The 17950-nt window shown below is 32.0% G+C and overlaps 1 protein-coding gene across 1 annotated transcript in view; it reads left to right on the plus strand.

The window, feature by feature from the left end:
- The first annotated feature begins 2016 nt into the window (after positions 1–2016).
- Positions 2017–17950, plus strand: part of LOC127712851 (fibroleukin-like) — a 32581-nt gene continuing 16647 nt past the window's right edge. The window contains exons 1-3 of the mRNA XM_052219457.1: positions 2017–2071; positions 4143–4255; positions 13019–13115. Of these exons, the coding sequence (XP_052075417.1) occupies positions 2017–2071; positions 4143–4255; positions 13019–13115 (265 nt within the window). The remainder of the gene's footprint in view (positions 2072–4142; positions 4256–13018; positions 13116–17950) is intronic.

Raw genomic sequence — 17950 nt, forward strand, 5'->3', positions numbered from 1 at the left:
TTACAATGACTATACTTTTGCTTTTGCATTGTTAAAGCCATTTTGTGAACTATAATTGAATACATCGATGTCAGTTGGACTCTGATTGATAGTTGTCTCATTGGCAATTGTACCAGTTTTCCTTATTTTTATATATGTGAAGTCATCTGTATACATATCAACTTGTAAGCCATATGAATGATAGCGTAAACAATAACCTTGATACAAAGCATTTTGTTTAATTGCTTTCGAATCAGACATAGACGTATTGACCTTAACTTGTTGTATTCGTTCAAACAGGTATGAGTGAAGTCGATCTAATGTTCAATTCGAAACATTACAATATTCCTGTTACCTCAACAAGTTGTGTTTTTTTAACTAGATCAAAAGCTTTCATCAAATATATAATGAATTACATTGCTATCTCCATTATCTACTTAATAACAATTTATTTATAAGTTTTAGCAAGTACAGTGTTGCACGAATGTTTAGATCTGAAACCTGACTGCGAATAAACATGTATTAAATTGATAAGCAATATGCCTTTCAATGTTTTAAAAAAACTGGGCAAAACTGCTATAGATCTATAATAATCAGGATTAGACATGTCACATTTTTTGGCATATTCAATATTCAAATATTCTTAAAATATTATCTCCTTATTTCTTTATACTAGATTTTTTTCTATTTCAATTTTAAAGGAACTAATTAATCTCATAATGAACTAGTTAATCTCATAATGAACTAGATGGACGATAAAAAAAAAAAACCTTTTTATACAAAATTTGTGTTCTGGAATGTCATTGTAATTCATAGAGACTCAATACCACATATTTCAATGTTATTTTTTCTCCCGTGACAAACACCATTGAATGATAACACTATGTTAATTCTCAAACGATAATTAGACACATTTTACCAATCTAAGATTTTAAAGAAACAGACATATTGCTTTATTAAAATATCACCTCTTTATGAACATATTATACCTTAACACAATGACAGCCACTCTCAATAAAAAGAAGAGACTATGGATAAAATCAAATAACATACAAACTGTTTACGGTTATATATGTCTTTTTTCTTTTCAATTTGATTTCTGATCAGATATTTCAGATAACAAATAACAATTTTTCATGAATAAAAACCTGCATTTATTATATGAACTATTCATTTGAGATGACAAACAATTGGAAAGAACGCTATACTGGACAGAAGTAGGGACTTCATTTAAGAATAGCCTGCTATCTTTGATAAGTTTTGTTTTATGCAAACATGTTATGACATATAATATTGTGTCTACTATGATTAGCTTGGTGGTATGTAACCCTTTATATTACACGCTGTATTTTAACATGATACTGTAGTTAGTATGTTGCAAAACATCTTCATTTACAAAAATGAAATCTCAACAGTATTGCATGAAACCAAACAATGGAAATATGAAATAATCAATTCTTTTTATGAATACAAAAATTATTATTTTCCTTCTTAATATATAATTGTTGATAAATCATACAGTAAACACAACAGTAACATGCACAACTCAATAAAATCGCGGGGACTGTGTTAAAATATTGGTGCAAACATCGAAACAAGCTTCGGTGTAAACGTACTTAACATCAGAAGATTTCCACAATTAAACATTGAACGTTGGTTATATATTTAAATGAAATGACAAGTCCTAAATGGATACATTTCCCACTGTATTTCTTTTACAGTTTGTTCTTATACTGCTCTGTTATACCATTGTTTAAATAATAAATTTGAGACAACAGTAGTTTATCGATGTTATAATCCCTTAAATCGATTCTTAATATACAAATCAAGGTAAAAATAAACTTGAAGGAATCGTTATATGACACAATCGGTACGTTTACAAATCAGACGACTTTTCTGCTATCTAAACAGCTGAGACCGTATAAAATATGTTGCTAAATGTGTTATTCAAAAGGCCCGAAATATCGTTATCTAAATCCATCAATTGGAAACACACATCAAAATACTGATGGATTCAGCCGAGGATTATGCCAGGCAATGGGTAAAATACAAGAAAGAAGACGTAGATACACTTTCCGAATGGATCAAGGCTGTGAGGTCGTTGATACAAAGCAGAATTAAAAAAAAAAATGAATGGGTCTATGAATACCCATGCTACATCTATCTTTACAAACTTAAATATTGCAAAACATCTGTCCTACCTCCACGACAAATATGTTGGTGTTCCCTTAGATAAATCACCAAACAAAATCGTTTTTGTGTGTAAATCACATTTCATAAACTGCTTAATAAATGAATTAGGTATTGACAATTCACTTTGGAACTCAACATATACACCGACGACACATACCAAGGAGAAAATCCTGGATAATCATAGGTCTTTACTGTGTTCTTTCGGAATTTCAACCAAAGATGACGAACTGGATCTTCCTTCACTGTATTGGATACCTAAACTACATAAGTATCCTTACAAACAACGTTATATTGCTGGGTCTTCCAAGTGCTAAACGAAACCTCTTTCTTAATTATCAACATCAATTTTATTACCAATCAAAGACGGGCTTCGAAGTTATTGTGAATCTACCTTTCTAGAGGTGGCGTGAATCAGATGTGGATACTTAAAATTCCAAAGATCTTTTAGAGTATATACAATCTAAGAGTCTTTCATCTTGCAATAGTATTAAAACATTGATTTTTCTACACTTTACACAAATATTCCCCATTCCAAACTAAAAGACAAATTGAAAGAGTTGGTCCCGCTTTGTTTCATGAAAAAAAATGGCCAACGTGGATACACGTATCTTGTCCTAAGGAGGTATAAATCGTACTTTGTTACAAATCACTCTGATTCCAACAAAAAATTCTCTGAAACTGACATTATCAAAATGCTTGATTTCTTGATTGACAACATATTTGTTATGTTGGGAAGACATGTTTTTCAGCAAACAATCGGCAATCCAATGGAAGCTAACTGTGCTCCTCTTCTTGCCGACTTGTTCCTTTATTCATATGAGGCTGATTTCAAACAGAAACTTCTTAGGAGAAAAGAAAATAATTTGCAGTATCCTTAAACTTTACTTTCCGCTATATAGATGATGTTCTCTCACTAAATAGTTCAAAATTTGGTGACTATGTTGAACGAATCTATCCCATCGAACTTGAGATAAAGGATACAACAAATACAGATCTTGACTCACATCTAGAAATTGACAATGAGGGTCGGTTGAAAACAAAACTTTACGACAAAAGAGATGATTTCAGCTTCCCAATTGTGAACTTTCCATTTCTATGTAGCCACATTCAAGCAGCGCCTGCATACGGAGTATATATCTCCAAGTTGATACGATATTCCAGCCCTGGTATTTCCTATCATGATTTCCTTGATAGAGGGTTGCTCCTCACAAGGAAGATACAAAATCAAGAGTTCCAAATGATGAAGTTGAAATCATCCTTTCTTCAATTTTACGGACGCCATCACGAGATGGTTGACCGTTATGAAATATCTGTTTCACAGAGGACGACGGATATGTTCAAATTGTTGTAACTACAATCCCGTCCCCTTTTCCCGAATGTGACCTACCGAATTAGACGTATAACCGGGTGTTTGTTATTACATGAGCTACACGACGGGTTGCACATGTGGAGCATGATCTGCTTACCCTTCCGGAGCACCTGAGATCACCTCAGTTTTTGGTTGGGCTCGTGTAACTCAGTCTTTGGTTTTCTTTGTTGTGTTTTGTGTACTGTTGTTTGTCTGTTGATCTTTTTCTGTTTTAGCAATGGCGTTGTCAGTTTATTTTCGACTCATGTATATGAATGTCCCTTTGGTATCTTTCGCCTCCCCTTTGCTAGTAAGTTGAGACACTCACATTTCGTACTGGTCAACAAATTTGTATTTGTCTTTTCACAAAAACCAACAAACTAAATGACGAAGACTTAAAGTACCCATCTAAAAGCACTCGCAGTTACTGAAAGCATGTTTAAAGCCAATTTGAACTTAGAGTATTGGAAGCAATAACATTACCAATATAGCGATAAGTGTTTACTTTTTTATATCTGCAATAACAAAGTCTATTTAAATATTTGGAATAAATAATTGGGCTTTGATTCATTGTTTATCTTTTTTTTTACTTCACAAGTATCAGATTCAATTTTACCAAAAGACTGCAGTGAATTACCAGTTGGAAGTGTCAATGGAGTATATAAAATCTATCCTGGCTATGGATTAGAAGTGAACGTATATTGCGAGATGGAATCTGACTGTCATGGATGGACGGTAGGTTTGAAGCTTGATTTTCTTAATTGTTTTATTTAGACTTTTAAGAAATGCCTTTTATTATCAAACAAAGTACTTGACGTGGTTCTTTCGGTTCTGTTGATTGGCAGACTGAATCATTGAAATTTTTTTTTCTCGTAAAAATCAAAAACCGCAAGAATTACTGCTGTCACCTTTGGTCCAATTGGCAGATTTGTTTTTTTTAAATTAGCCGACAACGATGGATGACAGATGCCAAGTGATGACAATAAATCTGGACTTTTAAGTCAAGTGAACCAAACAACTAGATTGACCCCAAAATAAGTTCATGTGCCCGATCATAATTTAGAATTTTGTTGATGATTATCCTCTGTCATTCATGAACGGTGTTTGTCATTTTGGAAAATTAATTGCAGATCGTAAATAATCTCTGTTGTGTTTCATAACTACTTTTCTCGACTCTGATGGATTGAGAGCTTTACTATGTTTACATATTGTATATAACAAAAACTGAAAAATAACAAAAGATAGTGTAAACAAAGAATATCAAATACATATTCAAGCCAATGTTACTCATAGTTCGAGCTTAACTTGTTTGTCGTTCAATTTTGTTTTAAATATTACTTTATTTGTTATTCATTCATGAGTCAACATTGGTCCATCTAAAATTTGTTTAAAAGCTATTCAATGAATACGTTTAGCTGTGTTAGAATAACATTCGGACTAAAGATGAACACATATGTTTTAACAGTGAGATAGAATAGATTTAAAAAACAAAAGCACTGTAACGTAACATTTTCTACAATAACAAAATATTTCGAAATCAATTCCATCTTTTGATTAGCAGAACAGTTTGTACAATAAAACCGGAGGCTGTTATCAAGACTGTACAAAAGAACAAACAAAGGACTGGTACTTGTTTTGTAGAAAAAAACAATATCAAAAATTTAATTGACTGATTTGACGCAGTTTGCATAATTTTTTCGCATTGTGATATGTAATACCTTGTAAGTTTCATAACATTTTATTTCAAATCTAGAACAAAGAATGACTTTTACCACAAAACTTATTTATAATCATTCAATGAAAATTAAGTGTAACTCAATATACATCATCTAAGCACCTAAACTAAAAGAAAAAATTGAAGTACATTTTCTTAAAAAATTCATATCATACTGCTTACAATCTTTTAAAAATTTGTCATCAAAAACATTTGAATATTCGGTAAAGGCAGAAACCTTGATATATATGACGAGATGACAAGATTGTATATGTTACAGGTATATTCTAAGTTAGGCATATAATTGAAGAATGTATGAACTTTAAGGCAATTTATAAAATGCCTAACCTTGACAAGTTTTATATAAAATGATTTGCAATACTAAGTTATTTTTTAAAATGCTTGATATTTTTTATGCAATATTCAACAAATTACCTTTTGAGGTTCAGGAATTTGAGTTTGAAATAAAAAATGTAACGATTAAGTAAAACTAAGTTGATTTTTCCAATACCAGCAGGGAAAGTTTATATGTCTATATATATAATTAGTAGTCACGGAACTATGTTAATCTTTTCATGAGGGCAGAATGCCAAATTGTTCTTACAATAGATTTGCCTACCTAGCTTGGGTCTTACTGTTGAATAGGCGAAGTATATATTCATATACCCCAGTCAGCCCTTGGGATAAAAAATATTTTGAGATACATTTTCATGTATTGACAGAACACTATCCAAGACTGTGTTTTGTTGTTATGCCAAAAAATTGCGTATCTTCATCTTCACTGCCTCATGATATTATTGCGTCTTTACAATCAGGTAAAGTTCGATCTTTAGTGCTACTTACACTCTCTGTTAGTCAAAAGATGTAAGTTAACCTAATCATGCTAAAGTTAATTTGGATCTTTTGGGAACACAGTAAATAGAAGAAGATATTCATGTGTGTGCGGTTTGAGAAAAGCCCATGTTTTCTAACGCTAAAGTGTTTTATCAGAAAAGGTTTTGACAGAGCTGAATGTGTGATGATAAGGGTTTCAGCAAATGTAGCTGTAGTGCTAATGGAAAGACCAGATTTTACACCAAACGATGATTTGCAAAAAAAAAAAAAAAAACAAACGGGACATATTTGTAAAAGTTTCTGCCATCCAAATGTTACATGAAATAATAAAAATTGTCAGTGTTTGTGGGAATTGCAAATAATTAAGTAAAATTAGTTTTTAATTGTTAAAACTCTAAAAAACCTGTAGTTGAATTGAGTCATGATCAATGAATAAACTGCTCTGTTGTTCATAACACTTTCAGTAGCTCAGTTTTATGAACATTTCATTCTAAGTAATTGTACAGACATTTTATAAAATTGCCTGTAAAAGAGAGGCGAAAGATACCTAACAGTGTATATAAAGTGCGAATCTAGTTAGTTCATTTTCACTGTTGTATGCGAGTATGTCTATTGTAGAATAAGGATGATGGAAAAACTGCGTTTGTTTACTCTTTGAAAATACAAAATAATAGATTTGAATGTATTTTTTAACAGAATTTCATTAGAATATAACTTTTTAATGTATAATAACAGGTTTAAAGTCCAAAAAAGTGTTATTTAAGCAGCAGAATCCATAATATTGATAACTGAATGCGATTCATTTTAACTATAGATGCGATGAATTATCACTGTAAGTGCAATCATTTCTGATGTGGAATTTTTGGAAGTGCGATGAAATTTCATTGTCGTTTTATATGTATTCGACATACAACAACTGAAAATAGTTTTGAAATGACTTTAATATTGATGATATTTACAATTTGAAATGCAGGCTAGTCGTAGATGCTTACTTGAATATACACGTGGATAACCACGTTCATATCATGAATATTCGAATATTGTTGGTGAGTTTGCTATTAGCTTGTCATAGAACCGAAAATTTACTGGAGCAGAACATAAAACGTTTTTCTACGACGAACTTTCTTTGAAAAGTTTTATAACTCGCTTAAAAAAGCTTTGAACATTTGTCACTTCGTGTCATACATATTTCTACCGTATTGATAGGCTTTTGCACAACGAACAGTACAAGACTGTACAACGAACGGTACTAAAGAAAGAAAACAACTACAAAGAGAATGAATCGTACAGTGTAAAAATTCTGAGGTCAGTTTTTCAAGTAAATGTCTTCAAATAAAATTAAAACAACGGGTTTCTCATTCGTATTATGTATTTTAACAACAACAAAGCACAAAATACACGGTCGCATTTAGTGAAAGAGTCAACCAACTATGATCTATTTGTAGTTTAATCAAGTTTGAGTTACACATAGTGTTTGTTTCGCGATGTTTACAAGTAATTCACAGACCTGTCTATTTAAAATAGTCACATGGTTTTCATGTAATATAAATGATATACAATGCTGCCATGAGCAGTAAACTTTGTTTTCATAAACATTGAATACTTAACTGAACAGTTAGTCAATTAGTCTTTGGTGTAAATATAAGAACGGTATATCTACCAACATTGCTTCGCGATGTAGCGATTAACGTCCGGATTTAACTGTACGGCGGTTATACCCCGTGGTATAGAACCATTTAAACATGCAACAATAAACTGTTTTCAATATTTCTTTGTATACTCACAATTGCGTGTTGGCTTATTTGTAACACCGACTTATAAGATATTCAAGCATATTTAAGGTGACTCGACTGTTGCTTGAACTTTCTTTACTGTAAAAGATTTATACACAATGGCATGATAAATATTAATTATCCGGTCATCCAAGCGTCAATTGTTTGTGCAAGATGAAAAATAAAGGCAACAGTAGTATACCGCTGTTCGAAATTCATAAAATCGATTGAGAAAAAACAAATCCGGGTTACAAACTAAAACTGAGGGAAACACATTAAATATAAGAGGAGAACTACGACACAACAGAAACACAACATTAACATGTAACACACACAGAAACGAACTATAATATAACAATGGCCATTTTCCTGACTTGGTACAGGACATTTTAAGAAAAAATAGTAGGTTGAACCTGGTTGTGTGGCTAGCCAAACCTCCCGCTTTTATGGCAATGTTAAATATAACATTAAAATGACAACATTACATGACAGGTCTACAATACAAATAAATGGGAAAACGTTTCCACTAATCGTGAAATGAAGATCGTTTTGTGAATGCTCTTTGTTATCTCAAATGCATCCATTAGAGCTATTTTCCTAACGCTTGTAGTTTAAAGGTTTGGTTGGCTTGCTTGCTTTGTTTGTATAAACGTTTGCTCAATCTTAATTACAATGCTAAGGCAACATTTACACAATCAAGGCCAACCACACCTTTTAACTACAAGCATTAGGAAATTAGCTCTAATAACGTTTAATGTGTTAGTATGCGATGTAGATATAGACCGAAACAGAAACTTTGCTTTTCCGGTGACGTGGATTGGCTTAACTGTCCAAGATATATGTATTTAATGATGACGTGTCATAGTAAAGAATAAATTTTATCCTACATATAGATCAGGACAAATTATTTGAGAAAATAGAATTGACTATATTAGCAATAAGTACCATATTTAAGGAATTTATTGATATATTATCTCAGACTTTCACTCACTAAGAATGCATATAAAATCAATCCTTCTGACTTCATAAATTTTGTTAGAGAGTCGGCTGAATTAAAACTTTATATAATGAAAATTAATTAATTTCCTTCTGTGAAAATGCATCGCATATACAATAGAAATGAATCGCCCTACAATGAAAATGAAAGTCTAGTATCATTATTCGACAGTAAACATGAATCGCATAACGAAAACAGCATAGTGGAATTTGATTCAATATCAACAAGCTGAATAATAAAACCTATTTTAAGTTAAACAACATTAATAATTATGTTAAAAGGTACATTTTTCTGCAAATGAAACTTAACTGCTACTTTTAAATCTCTTGCACGCTCTGTTCGTGAACTATTCTTAATATTTATCTATTTGTGTATCAATTTTGCACCTGGATGGCTGTAGGCGCGATAAAAACCCGTCCGCATCTCATACCTATATCATGAATTTATAAAAACAGTACACATTATATATTATTTCTTATTTAATTCAAAAATCTTGAATTTGTCGTCTGTTTATTTATCATTCTACATCAGAAATTCATCACGGATACAGTGAAAATGACATTTTAGGATTCGCACATTACATACGCTGCCTAAGGGACATTCAAACTTATCAGTTCAAAATAAACAGACAGCGCCTTGGCAAAAAAAATAAAAGGACCAACACACAAACAACAGTATACAAAACAAAACATAGAAAACTAAGATTGAGCAACACGTAAAAACATGAAAAAGTAAAATAACAAAAATACCAAACTCCAAGGAAAATTCAAAACAGGAAGTCCCTTATCAAATGACAAATAAAAAGCTCAAACACATCAAACGAAAGGAAAACAACTGTCATATTCCTGACTTGGTACGAAACATAGACATAGATCGTTATTTATATTTTGAAGGTCCTTTCACATTTCATATATATCCTAGAAAATGTAGATAAGGTGGAAAGAAGACGATAGTTCAAGTACCCAGGAAGAAAACAATTATATCACTTACATAAGTCATCATATTAATTTGTTTGGAAGAATTAATAAATGATATAATGCCACAAAATGGACGACGAAAGTACACTTCAATGAAACTCATTTTTAAATTGTCTATATGAAATTAATTTGTATCAAAAAAGTTATTACAAACCTCAGAATAAATTGAAATACTTAGCTAATTTTCTATAAGGTGGCACTACCAATGATATCAAAAGGACTTATATACGAAATATGACAATAGGTGATGACATACATGTTCTGCATGATTGATTAATACACAATCTACAAAATTTAATGCAAATAGTACGAAAAAATTAAAAACATATATTCAAAGGCATTATAACAATGAACGTCTGAATATAACTGTAGAACTTACTTTAGTGTGGGTTTTTTCCTATATAATTAGAAAAATGAGTCAAAAGAATTATATAAAGGTCTAAAACTTAATTACTTTCTTATTACGCAAAGAAAAATTTAAAAAAAATATTTTGATAAATAAAAATGTAATTTTTTAGCTGCGTCAATCATTTAAAGTTACTGTTTTATTTTCATTTATTTAATAAAAGAAGATATATCAATGGTTTGACAAGAATGCCATAAAACATCAATACAAATTAATTAAAGTTATTTCATCGGAAGTTTTGCACAGCAATATTCGAGTTTCATTTATGAATTATTCAGATGCTTTATCTCGCAAACAATGGTAGACGGGATAAATAGTCAGTCGATGTATGTCAGTGAGAGATTTATACTATACAAAAAAATCTCATTCATTTGGTACATAACTGTTCTTTCGCAACGAATTTAGCGATTTCTTCCATTTTATTGGTTAATAATTTGATGAAGTTAAAACGAATTTGACCCCGGCCTGCTACAATCTATATGTGCCTGCTACAAGTCAACAGCCTGAAATTCATTGGCTATTGTTGTTGCTGTTTTTAATATTTGGTTTTCGTTTATTGATTGTCTTAAATCAGCCCGTTGGTTTTTTCGTTTTAACTGTTACACATTTTGTCATGTCCGGACTTTTATAGCTGACTCTACTGTATGTGTTTTGCTCATTGTTGAAGGCCGTACGGTGACCAATAGTTGCTTAAATCATCCTTATTTGGACTCTCATTTGCAATCATATCATATCACATTATTTCTAAGCAATTCTGTTGATGGAATCGTATAAAATTATGGTAGTAGGCTATGAGTACACGAACAGTAAAGTGTACAGTAAATATTCGATTTGCATAACTTCAGATAGCTGTGGTTCATAAACAATTTTAATATTATCCAAAATGATTTTTCATACTTTTTCAAACTTCTTTTTCATTGAACAAAAATGACTTTATCGCTATGCACTTCTCTTTGTCTTTTTCTCATGTTAAGGTAACACTGAAATAACTGATAACTAAAAGATCTCATTGACACTGCATTATTTATTTTGAAATATATCACGACAACAAGTTAAACTTCAATATCAATTATTGAAATTTCATTTAAAAAAATTGTACTTTTTTCTTTTAATTATAATTTGTACAAAACTGCGATAACTGGCGCATCCGCAGTACTGGATTAAACTAATTCCACCATACATTGCTAATAAAATCATATCATAAAGGTAAACAACCAAAGCATCGTCGGTGCTGTAAAGCAGTCAATCTGGCTTGAACCCCCATGCATGCATACTGTCATTTCTTTACAAATAGTTTATTCAAAGCAGTTGTTGGAAGGTCTCTAGTTTAAAAGAATTGAAAGGGCTATACATGCGACTTGAATACAATTTCTCTCAATTTTGTAGATATTATTATAACAGATTTTATTGTATGTTTTTTTATGAACCTTTCGTTGAACCACTGGCTGAGGTTTTGAAAAAAGACCAGTTATTTCGAGATATGAAATTTTTACATTTTCGCACGCTTTTAAGACTCATTGCGATTTAGAGACCTTTCTATTGCAGAAGACTGTATGGTGACATATGAATATACTTTAGTTAAATATGTCGTTTGGTTGACGTCTAATTGGCAATTATTCTATTTCTCCTTTTATTCATGTAACCAGAAAAATTGTTTGATTTGAATCTTTTTTTTAATCTCATTTCATGTAAAATTTGCAATGCTGCTTATTCCTTTAAAATATGTCAATAAACAGTTTACTCCAGCTGATTTATGATCTAAATATTTTATAATTTACTGCTTTCTACCTTATTATTCAGATATCCTCATAAGTAAACAACTTATTTTTGCATCTTTTAAATTTATGATGTTGATGAACTTAATAGACATTCACTCTCTATCCCGTAAAATAAGAGAAACAAACCATTGATGCCATGAATGAATGTACGATGCAGTAATGGAAAAGTATTTTACCGATAATCAAATCTCATAAATCGATTAAGAAGAAAAAAAAGGTAATACAAAAACTTAGGGAATTCCATGAACTCCAAAAGGAGCGAGACCGGTGTGAGGACAGGGTACACATCTCCACACTGAGTTAAAATGTCACAATCGGGAATATAATACATTCGGTAAAATTACATATTAGACTCCTATTCTGGTATCTAAATATCTAAGACTGCAAAAGCATGTCGATAGTGAATTGATTCACAGACATGGCGTATCATATCGTATCGCTCAACTATTTCGTGATGGTGATTGTTAATCTTATGTAGTGTCGATTTCAATCGTTCTTCCTCTTAAATCTGTTGTGGCAGTTTTTTATGTGAGGAGAACAACTCAATTGAGATGCTTAAACGCCTTGCAATGGGGCAGAAGGTATGTTTCTGTTGAGAAACTGGAAGTTAGTGATTTGAAATTTGAAATCATCAAGTTTGTCATAGATTCTTATTTGAAGTATGAACGTTTTAAATATTCTTCTTTTATTCTCACCCTCGTTTAATTTTTTTTTATGTAAACTAACATTAATTTGAAATAGAGAATAGGTTTGAGCGTTTGCTGCAAAATCGCATTTTAATTACCAAGCAACATAATGTAAAGAATCCACCGTAAACTACTGAGGCAGAACTCCGCCAAATAACGTGGGTGATATCAAATGCTCTAGAATGGTAATAAAAAACTGCTTTGATATAGGACACAAATTTTGCTTGATGTACAACTACCTGACAGTTAAAAATAATATAGAAACTGGCCTAAAAAAACAAAAAAGACACTAATAAACAACTACTATTAATACCAATATTGATATGTGTGCTAGGTTGTTCAACGACGACTTGATGGAAGCACAGACTTTAATGTGGAATGGGTAAATTACAAGGCAGGATTTGGTGAACTCAACAGGGAATACTGGATAGGTGAGTTTGAACAAGGAATTGTATATTTAAAAATAATGAAAACGCGGAGCGATAATCCATGTCTGTTTCGGACGGAAGTATGATATATGATATAAACGATCATAACGAAGGTCCATTTCCTGATATATTTATCGGTCATCTAAATTCACTCGGTCAACTTGCTTGAGAAGATATAAAGGAGGATAAAAACCAAAACAAGTATAAACTACTCTCCCATGTAAAAGGTAAGGACTTGGGTATCATTTTAATGCTTTTTCGACCTATGTTTGCCATAAATTTGTAATAAAAAGTCTTATTAAAATAGACCTCTGTTGTCAAATTTGCGAGAGTTTCATCCGGATTACAAAAAAAAAAAACATATGGTGTTTTGAATTTTTTCTAAAGGATCGATAACCATGAAAGACAAAAAAAATAGTTGATAAGATTATGAGGCTGAAACCTTACAACTTGGACTCTTTTTTATGCTTCTGTTTAACGTTCTGAATTTTCTACGATTTTCCAAAATTTCAATTTGGAAATTCATAATCTGTCAAAACGTGTCTAAAAAATTTTAGTTGTGCGTAAACATATACACCCACACACTATATTCTGGTAAAGGTTAAATAACTAATTGAACTAGACATGTCAATATAATACAATTCAAAAGCTTATTTTTTTTTGTAACATGGTGTTGATTTTATGATAATGGTGATAAACACGAATTCTCTATGATTTTTCAAAATCCCATATTTATAGATAACATTGACGCCATTTTGTTCAGTGAAGATCCATACCGACGAAAAAATTCCAAAGATCTTACAATCTAAGATTCTTTCATCTTGCAATAGTATTAAGACATTTGACTTTTTCTACGCTTTACACAAGTATTCTCCATTCCAAACTAAAAGACAAATCGAAAATGTTGGTCCTGCTTTTTTTCATAAAAAAGAATGGCCAACGTAGAAACAAGTATCCTGTCTTAGTTAGGGTTAAATAGTACTTTGTAAAAAATCACTCTGATTCGAACAATATTCTGTGAAACTGACATTATCAAGATATTTGAATTCTTGATTGACAACATATTTGTTACGTTTGGAGGACGTGTTTTTCTACAAACAATCGGCATTCCCATGGGAACCAACTGTGCTCCTCTTGTCGATGTATTCCTTTGTTCCTACAGGAACTTCCTAGGAAGAAAGAGAATAAGGTAGCATTACCATTTAACTTCATTTTTTGCTATATAGATGATGTTCTCTCACTAAAGAATTTAACATTTGGTGACTATGTTAAACACAACTATCCCTTCGAACTTTAGATGAAGGATACAACACAACAGATACAGTTAAGTCTGCTTCATATCTTGACTGACAACTAGAAATTGAGGGTCGGTTAAAAAATTTACGGCAAAAGAGATGATTTCAGCTTCTCAATTGTGAACTTCCCATTTCTATGTAGCAACATATCAGCAGCGCCTGCATACGGAGTACATATCTCCCAGTTGATACGATATTCCAGGGCTTGTATTTCCTATCATGATTTCCCTGATAGAGGGTTGCTGTTCACAAGGAAGCTATTAAACCAAGAGTTCCAAGTGATGAAGTTGAAATCATCCCTTCGTAAATTTTACGGACGCCATCACGAGTTGGTTAACCGTTACGGAATATCTGTTTTACAGAGGACGACGGATATGTTCCAATTGTCGTAACCACAATCCCGTCCCCTTTTCCCCAAATGTGACCTACCGAATTAGACTTGTCGATATGAGCAACTGACGGGTGCCACGTGTAGAGCAGGATCTGCTTATCCTTTCAGAGCACCTGAGATCACCCCTAGTTTTTTTTTATGTTTTTTTTGTTGGGGGGGGGGGGGGGGGTTCATGTTGCTCAGTCTTTAGTTTTCAGTGGGTTTTTTTTGTGTCCTGTTCTTTGTTTGTCTTTTTCTTTTTTAACCATGGCGTTGTCAGTTTATTTTCGACTTATGAGTTTGAATGTCCCTTTTGTATCTTTCGCCTCTCTTTTATACAGAAAGATATTTATAGAACCAACAAATTTATATTTTACAATGTACATCATTTGATATTTTCCTATTTCTAACACCTTTTTTTCCTTTTTTTTATTTTCATATTTAAACACAGAGGGAACAAGACGACATGGGTTTATTAGATTGACAATGACAGTCAGTGGACTCCAACAGTTGACAGTGCTTCATTTGATGTTAGCTGAGGCGAAAGCTGGACGATGTCAATGGGACGAACAATTTCAGCTTTGATTATCAAACTTTATTTTTAAAATTTTAATCGATTGATGCACAGCCATACCTACTACATACACTTGAACATTACTGGTAATCATATTTTAGCATCACCAGTATGATAATCTTGAACAATATTTCATCTGTGGTATAAAGCACAGTTTCAACATCACATGAATCAAGTTCAGAATGTTGTTATATTCAAACAGGATTACAGCAGATATCCTACATATTCATTTTCAACCGGATAGCATTTGATACTAGAGCCTCCTCTTTTCAACATGGACCCCAAAAGTATGTTTTGATTCTGTTTCTAATGTGGACATTATTTCTCCTAACATTCAAGCAGATCATGTAGGATATACCATTTTAGCAGATTGGCTACAAATGCAGCACTTCAAACCGTGCTCAAAGAATTAAGAAGTATTGAGTTCCGAACCAATTGTAACCAACTAGGGACGTTGCTATAGATCCAGCTACTAGTACTTGCATCCTTAGAATCTGACAACATACACCTTTAGACAGACTCCTTTACTTTTTAAAACCTGTCAAAACCAAGAAACAAGAGAATTATATTATGTCTTAGCTAAACAAGGTGTGTTTATCCTTTTCCCAAATGTCTAATTTAATTAAACAATTCGGTTTAATTTCTCTATTAGCTTTGGAAAATTTACTGTTGGAACTGAAAGTGTTAATTATTGTGGATTACAGTGAATTAATTTAAAATATAGATGCTTATCAAACTACTATTTACACACACAATGTGTTTTTACTTTGCAAGACTGCAGTATACATGTACAAAATGTATATACAATAATCAATACCGTAGGAAAGTTACCTCCAGAAGTCAAACAGTACATAATAGCTGTGAACTTTGAACTTTTGACAAACACATCAGTTAATTATATTTTTGAATTGTCAGAACCGGTATTAATCATAATCTAATTAGGATTTTGTGACGTATATATAATGTATTATGTACCTATCTGTAAATTGTCTATTTGAAGATAATGTTTTTTCAATATCTTAGATATTATGACAGTTTTTGAACTCATATAGTCAAAACGACTCCGTTCGGGAAAGATAAGGTTAGCCAACTGCATAAGTACAAATAAAACATATCCCTATTATAAACCCTCAGATTAATATTGTCAGTTAAGAGATTAAAGCAAAATACCCCATCCAAACCACTTATCTCGCAAATGTTCAACCCTTTGAAAAACTTATTTCAAATCTATAAACTGCATAACATGTATTCAAAGATGAGAAACTCCATCTTTAAACAGAATTATTTAAAACATATTAACTGCATAAAATATGTACTAAGTTAGAAAGAATCATTTAAAAATCTAAGTGCATAAACATGTACTACAAAGTTTATTTGGCTTCAATCCAGATCACTATAATTGTTAGCTTATGCATTGTAGACACTACACACACATGTACAGCATGTTTTGAAGATCATATTGTCAAGTATTAGGATGCTGGTCCTCAGACAGATACTTAACAGTATGTCATCTTCTTCACAAGATTGGTTAAGGGAAATATCATCATGTTTAATACTGAATATCGTTTTTATAGCATTCCATGCTTGTATTCCAGTACCAGTTTTGATAGACCCCTGCTACTCTATTAGCACATGGGAAGTCCTCCATGCAGACCCTGCACACCCCCGGCTGCAGATAAGACGCCAAGTGTCATCCCCTCGTGGAGAACCCTTGCTCCACATCCATCAACTAGCATATTTTCAGACAGGCAGTTCTTTCTCACTCTTAATTGCATAATGAATTTCATCTGTTAGAACTTTCTTTTTTTGAAATTATGTAGAATATCAATTTTAAAGCAATTTCATCATTGAATACTGCATATCATTTTTATAGCATTTACATCAATAAATACTCAATATCATTTGTATAGCATTCTCATTATTGAATACTGAATATCATTTTTATAGCATTCTCATGTTTGAAACTTTGAATATTGAGTATCAAATTTATAGCATTCTCATCATTGAACATTAAATATCACTTTTATAGCATTCTCAAGTTTTTGAAACTTTGAACATTGAATATAATTTTTCATAGTATTGTCATTTTTAAATATTGAATATCATTTATGGCATTCTCGTGTTTGAATACTGAATATAATTTTTTTAAAGCATTCTCATGTTTGAATTCTGAGTAACATTTTAATACCATTCTCGTGTTTGAATACTGAATAACTTAAGTATGCACGAGAAATCTTAACATATAGCTTCTAATGTTTGAATACTGATAACCATTAGTCACATTATAATGAATTAGTACGTAAACATATTGTTTCTTTATTCTACATTGGCTAGAGGTATAGTGGGGGGGGGGGGTGTTGGGGTTGAGATCTCACAAAACATGTTTAACCCCGCCGCATTTTTGCGCCTGTCCCAAGTCAGGAGCCTCTGGCCTTTGTTAGTCTAGTATGTTTTTTAATTTTAGTTCATTTATATGTTTTGGAGTTTAGTGTGACGTGCATTTTCACTGAACTAGCACACAATTTTAGTTAGGGGCCAGCTGAGGACCACCTCCGGGTGCGGGATTTTCTCGCTGCATTGAAGACCCATTGGTGGCCTT

This window comes from Mytilus californianus, unplaced genomic scaffold, assembly GCF_021869535.1.
Source record: "Mytilus californianus isolate M0D057914Y unplaced genomic scaffold, xbMytCali1.0.p SCAF_8, whole genome shotgun sequence".
Classification (NCBI taxonomy): domain Eukaryota; kingdom Metazoa; phylum Mollusca; class Bivalvia; order Mytilida; family Mytilidae; genus Mytilus; species Mytilus californianus.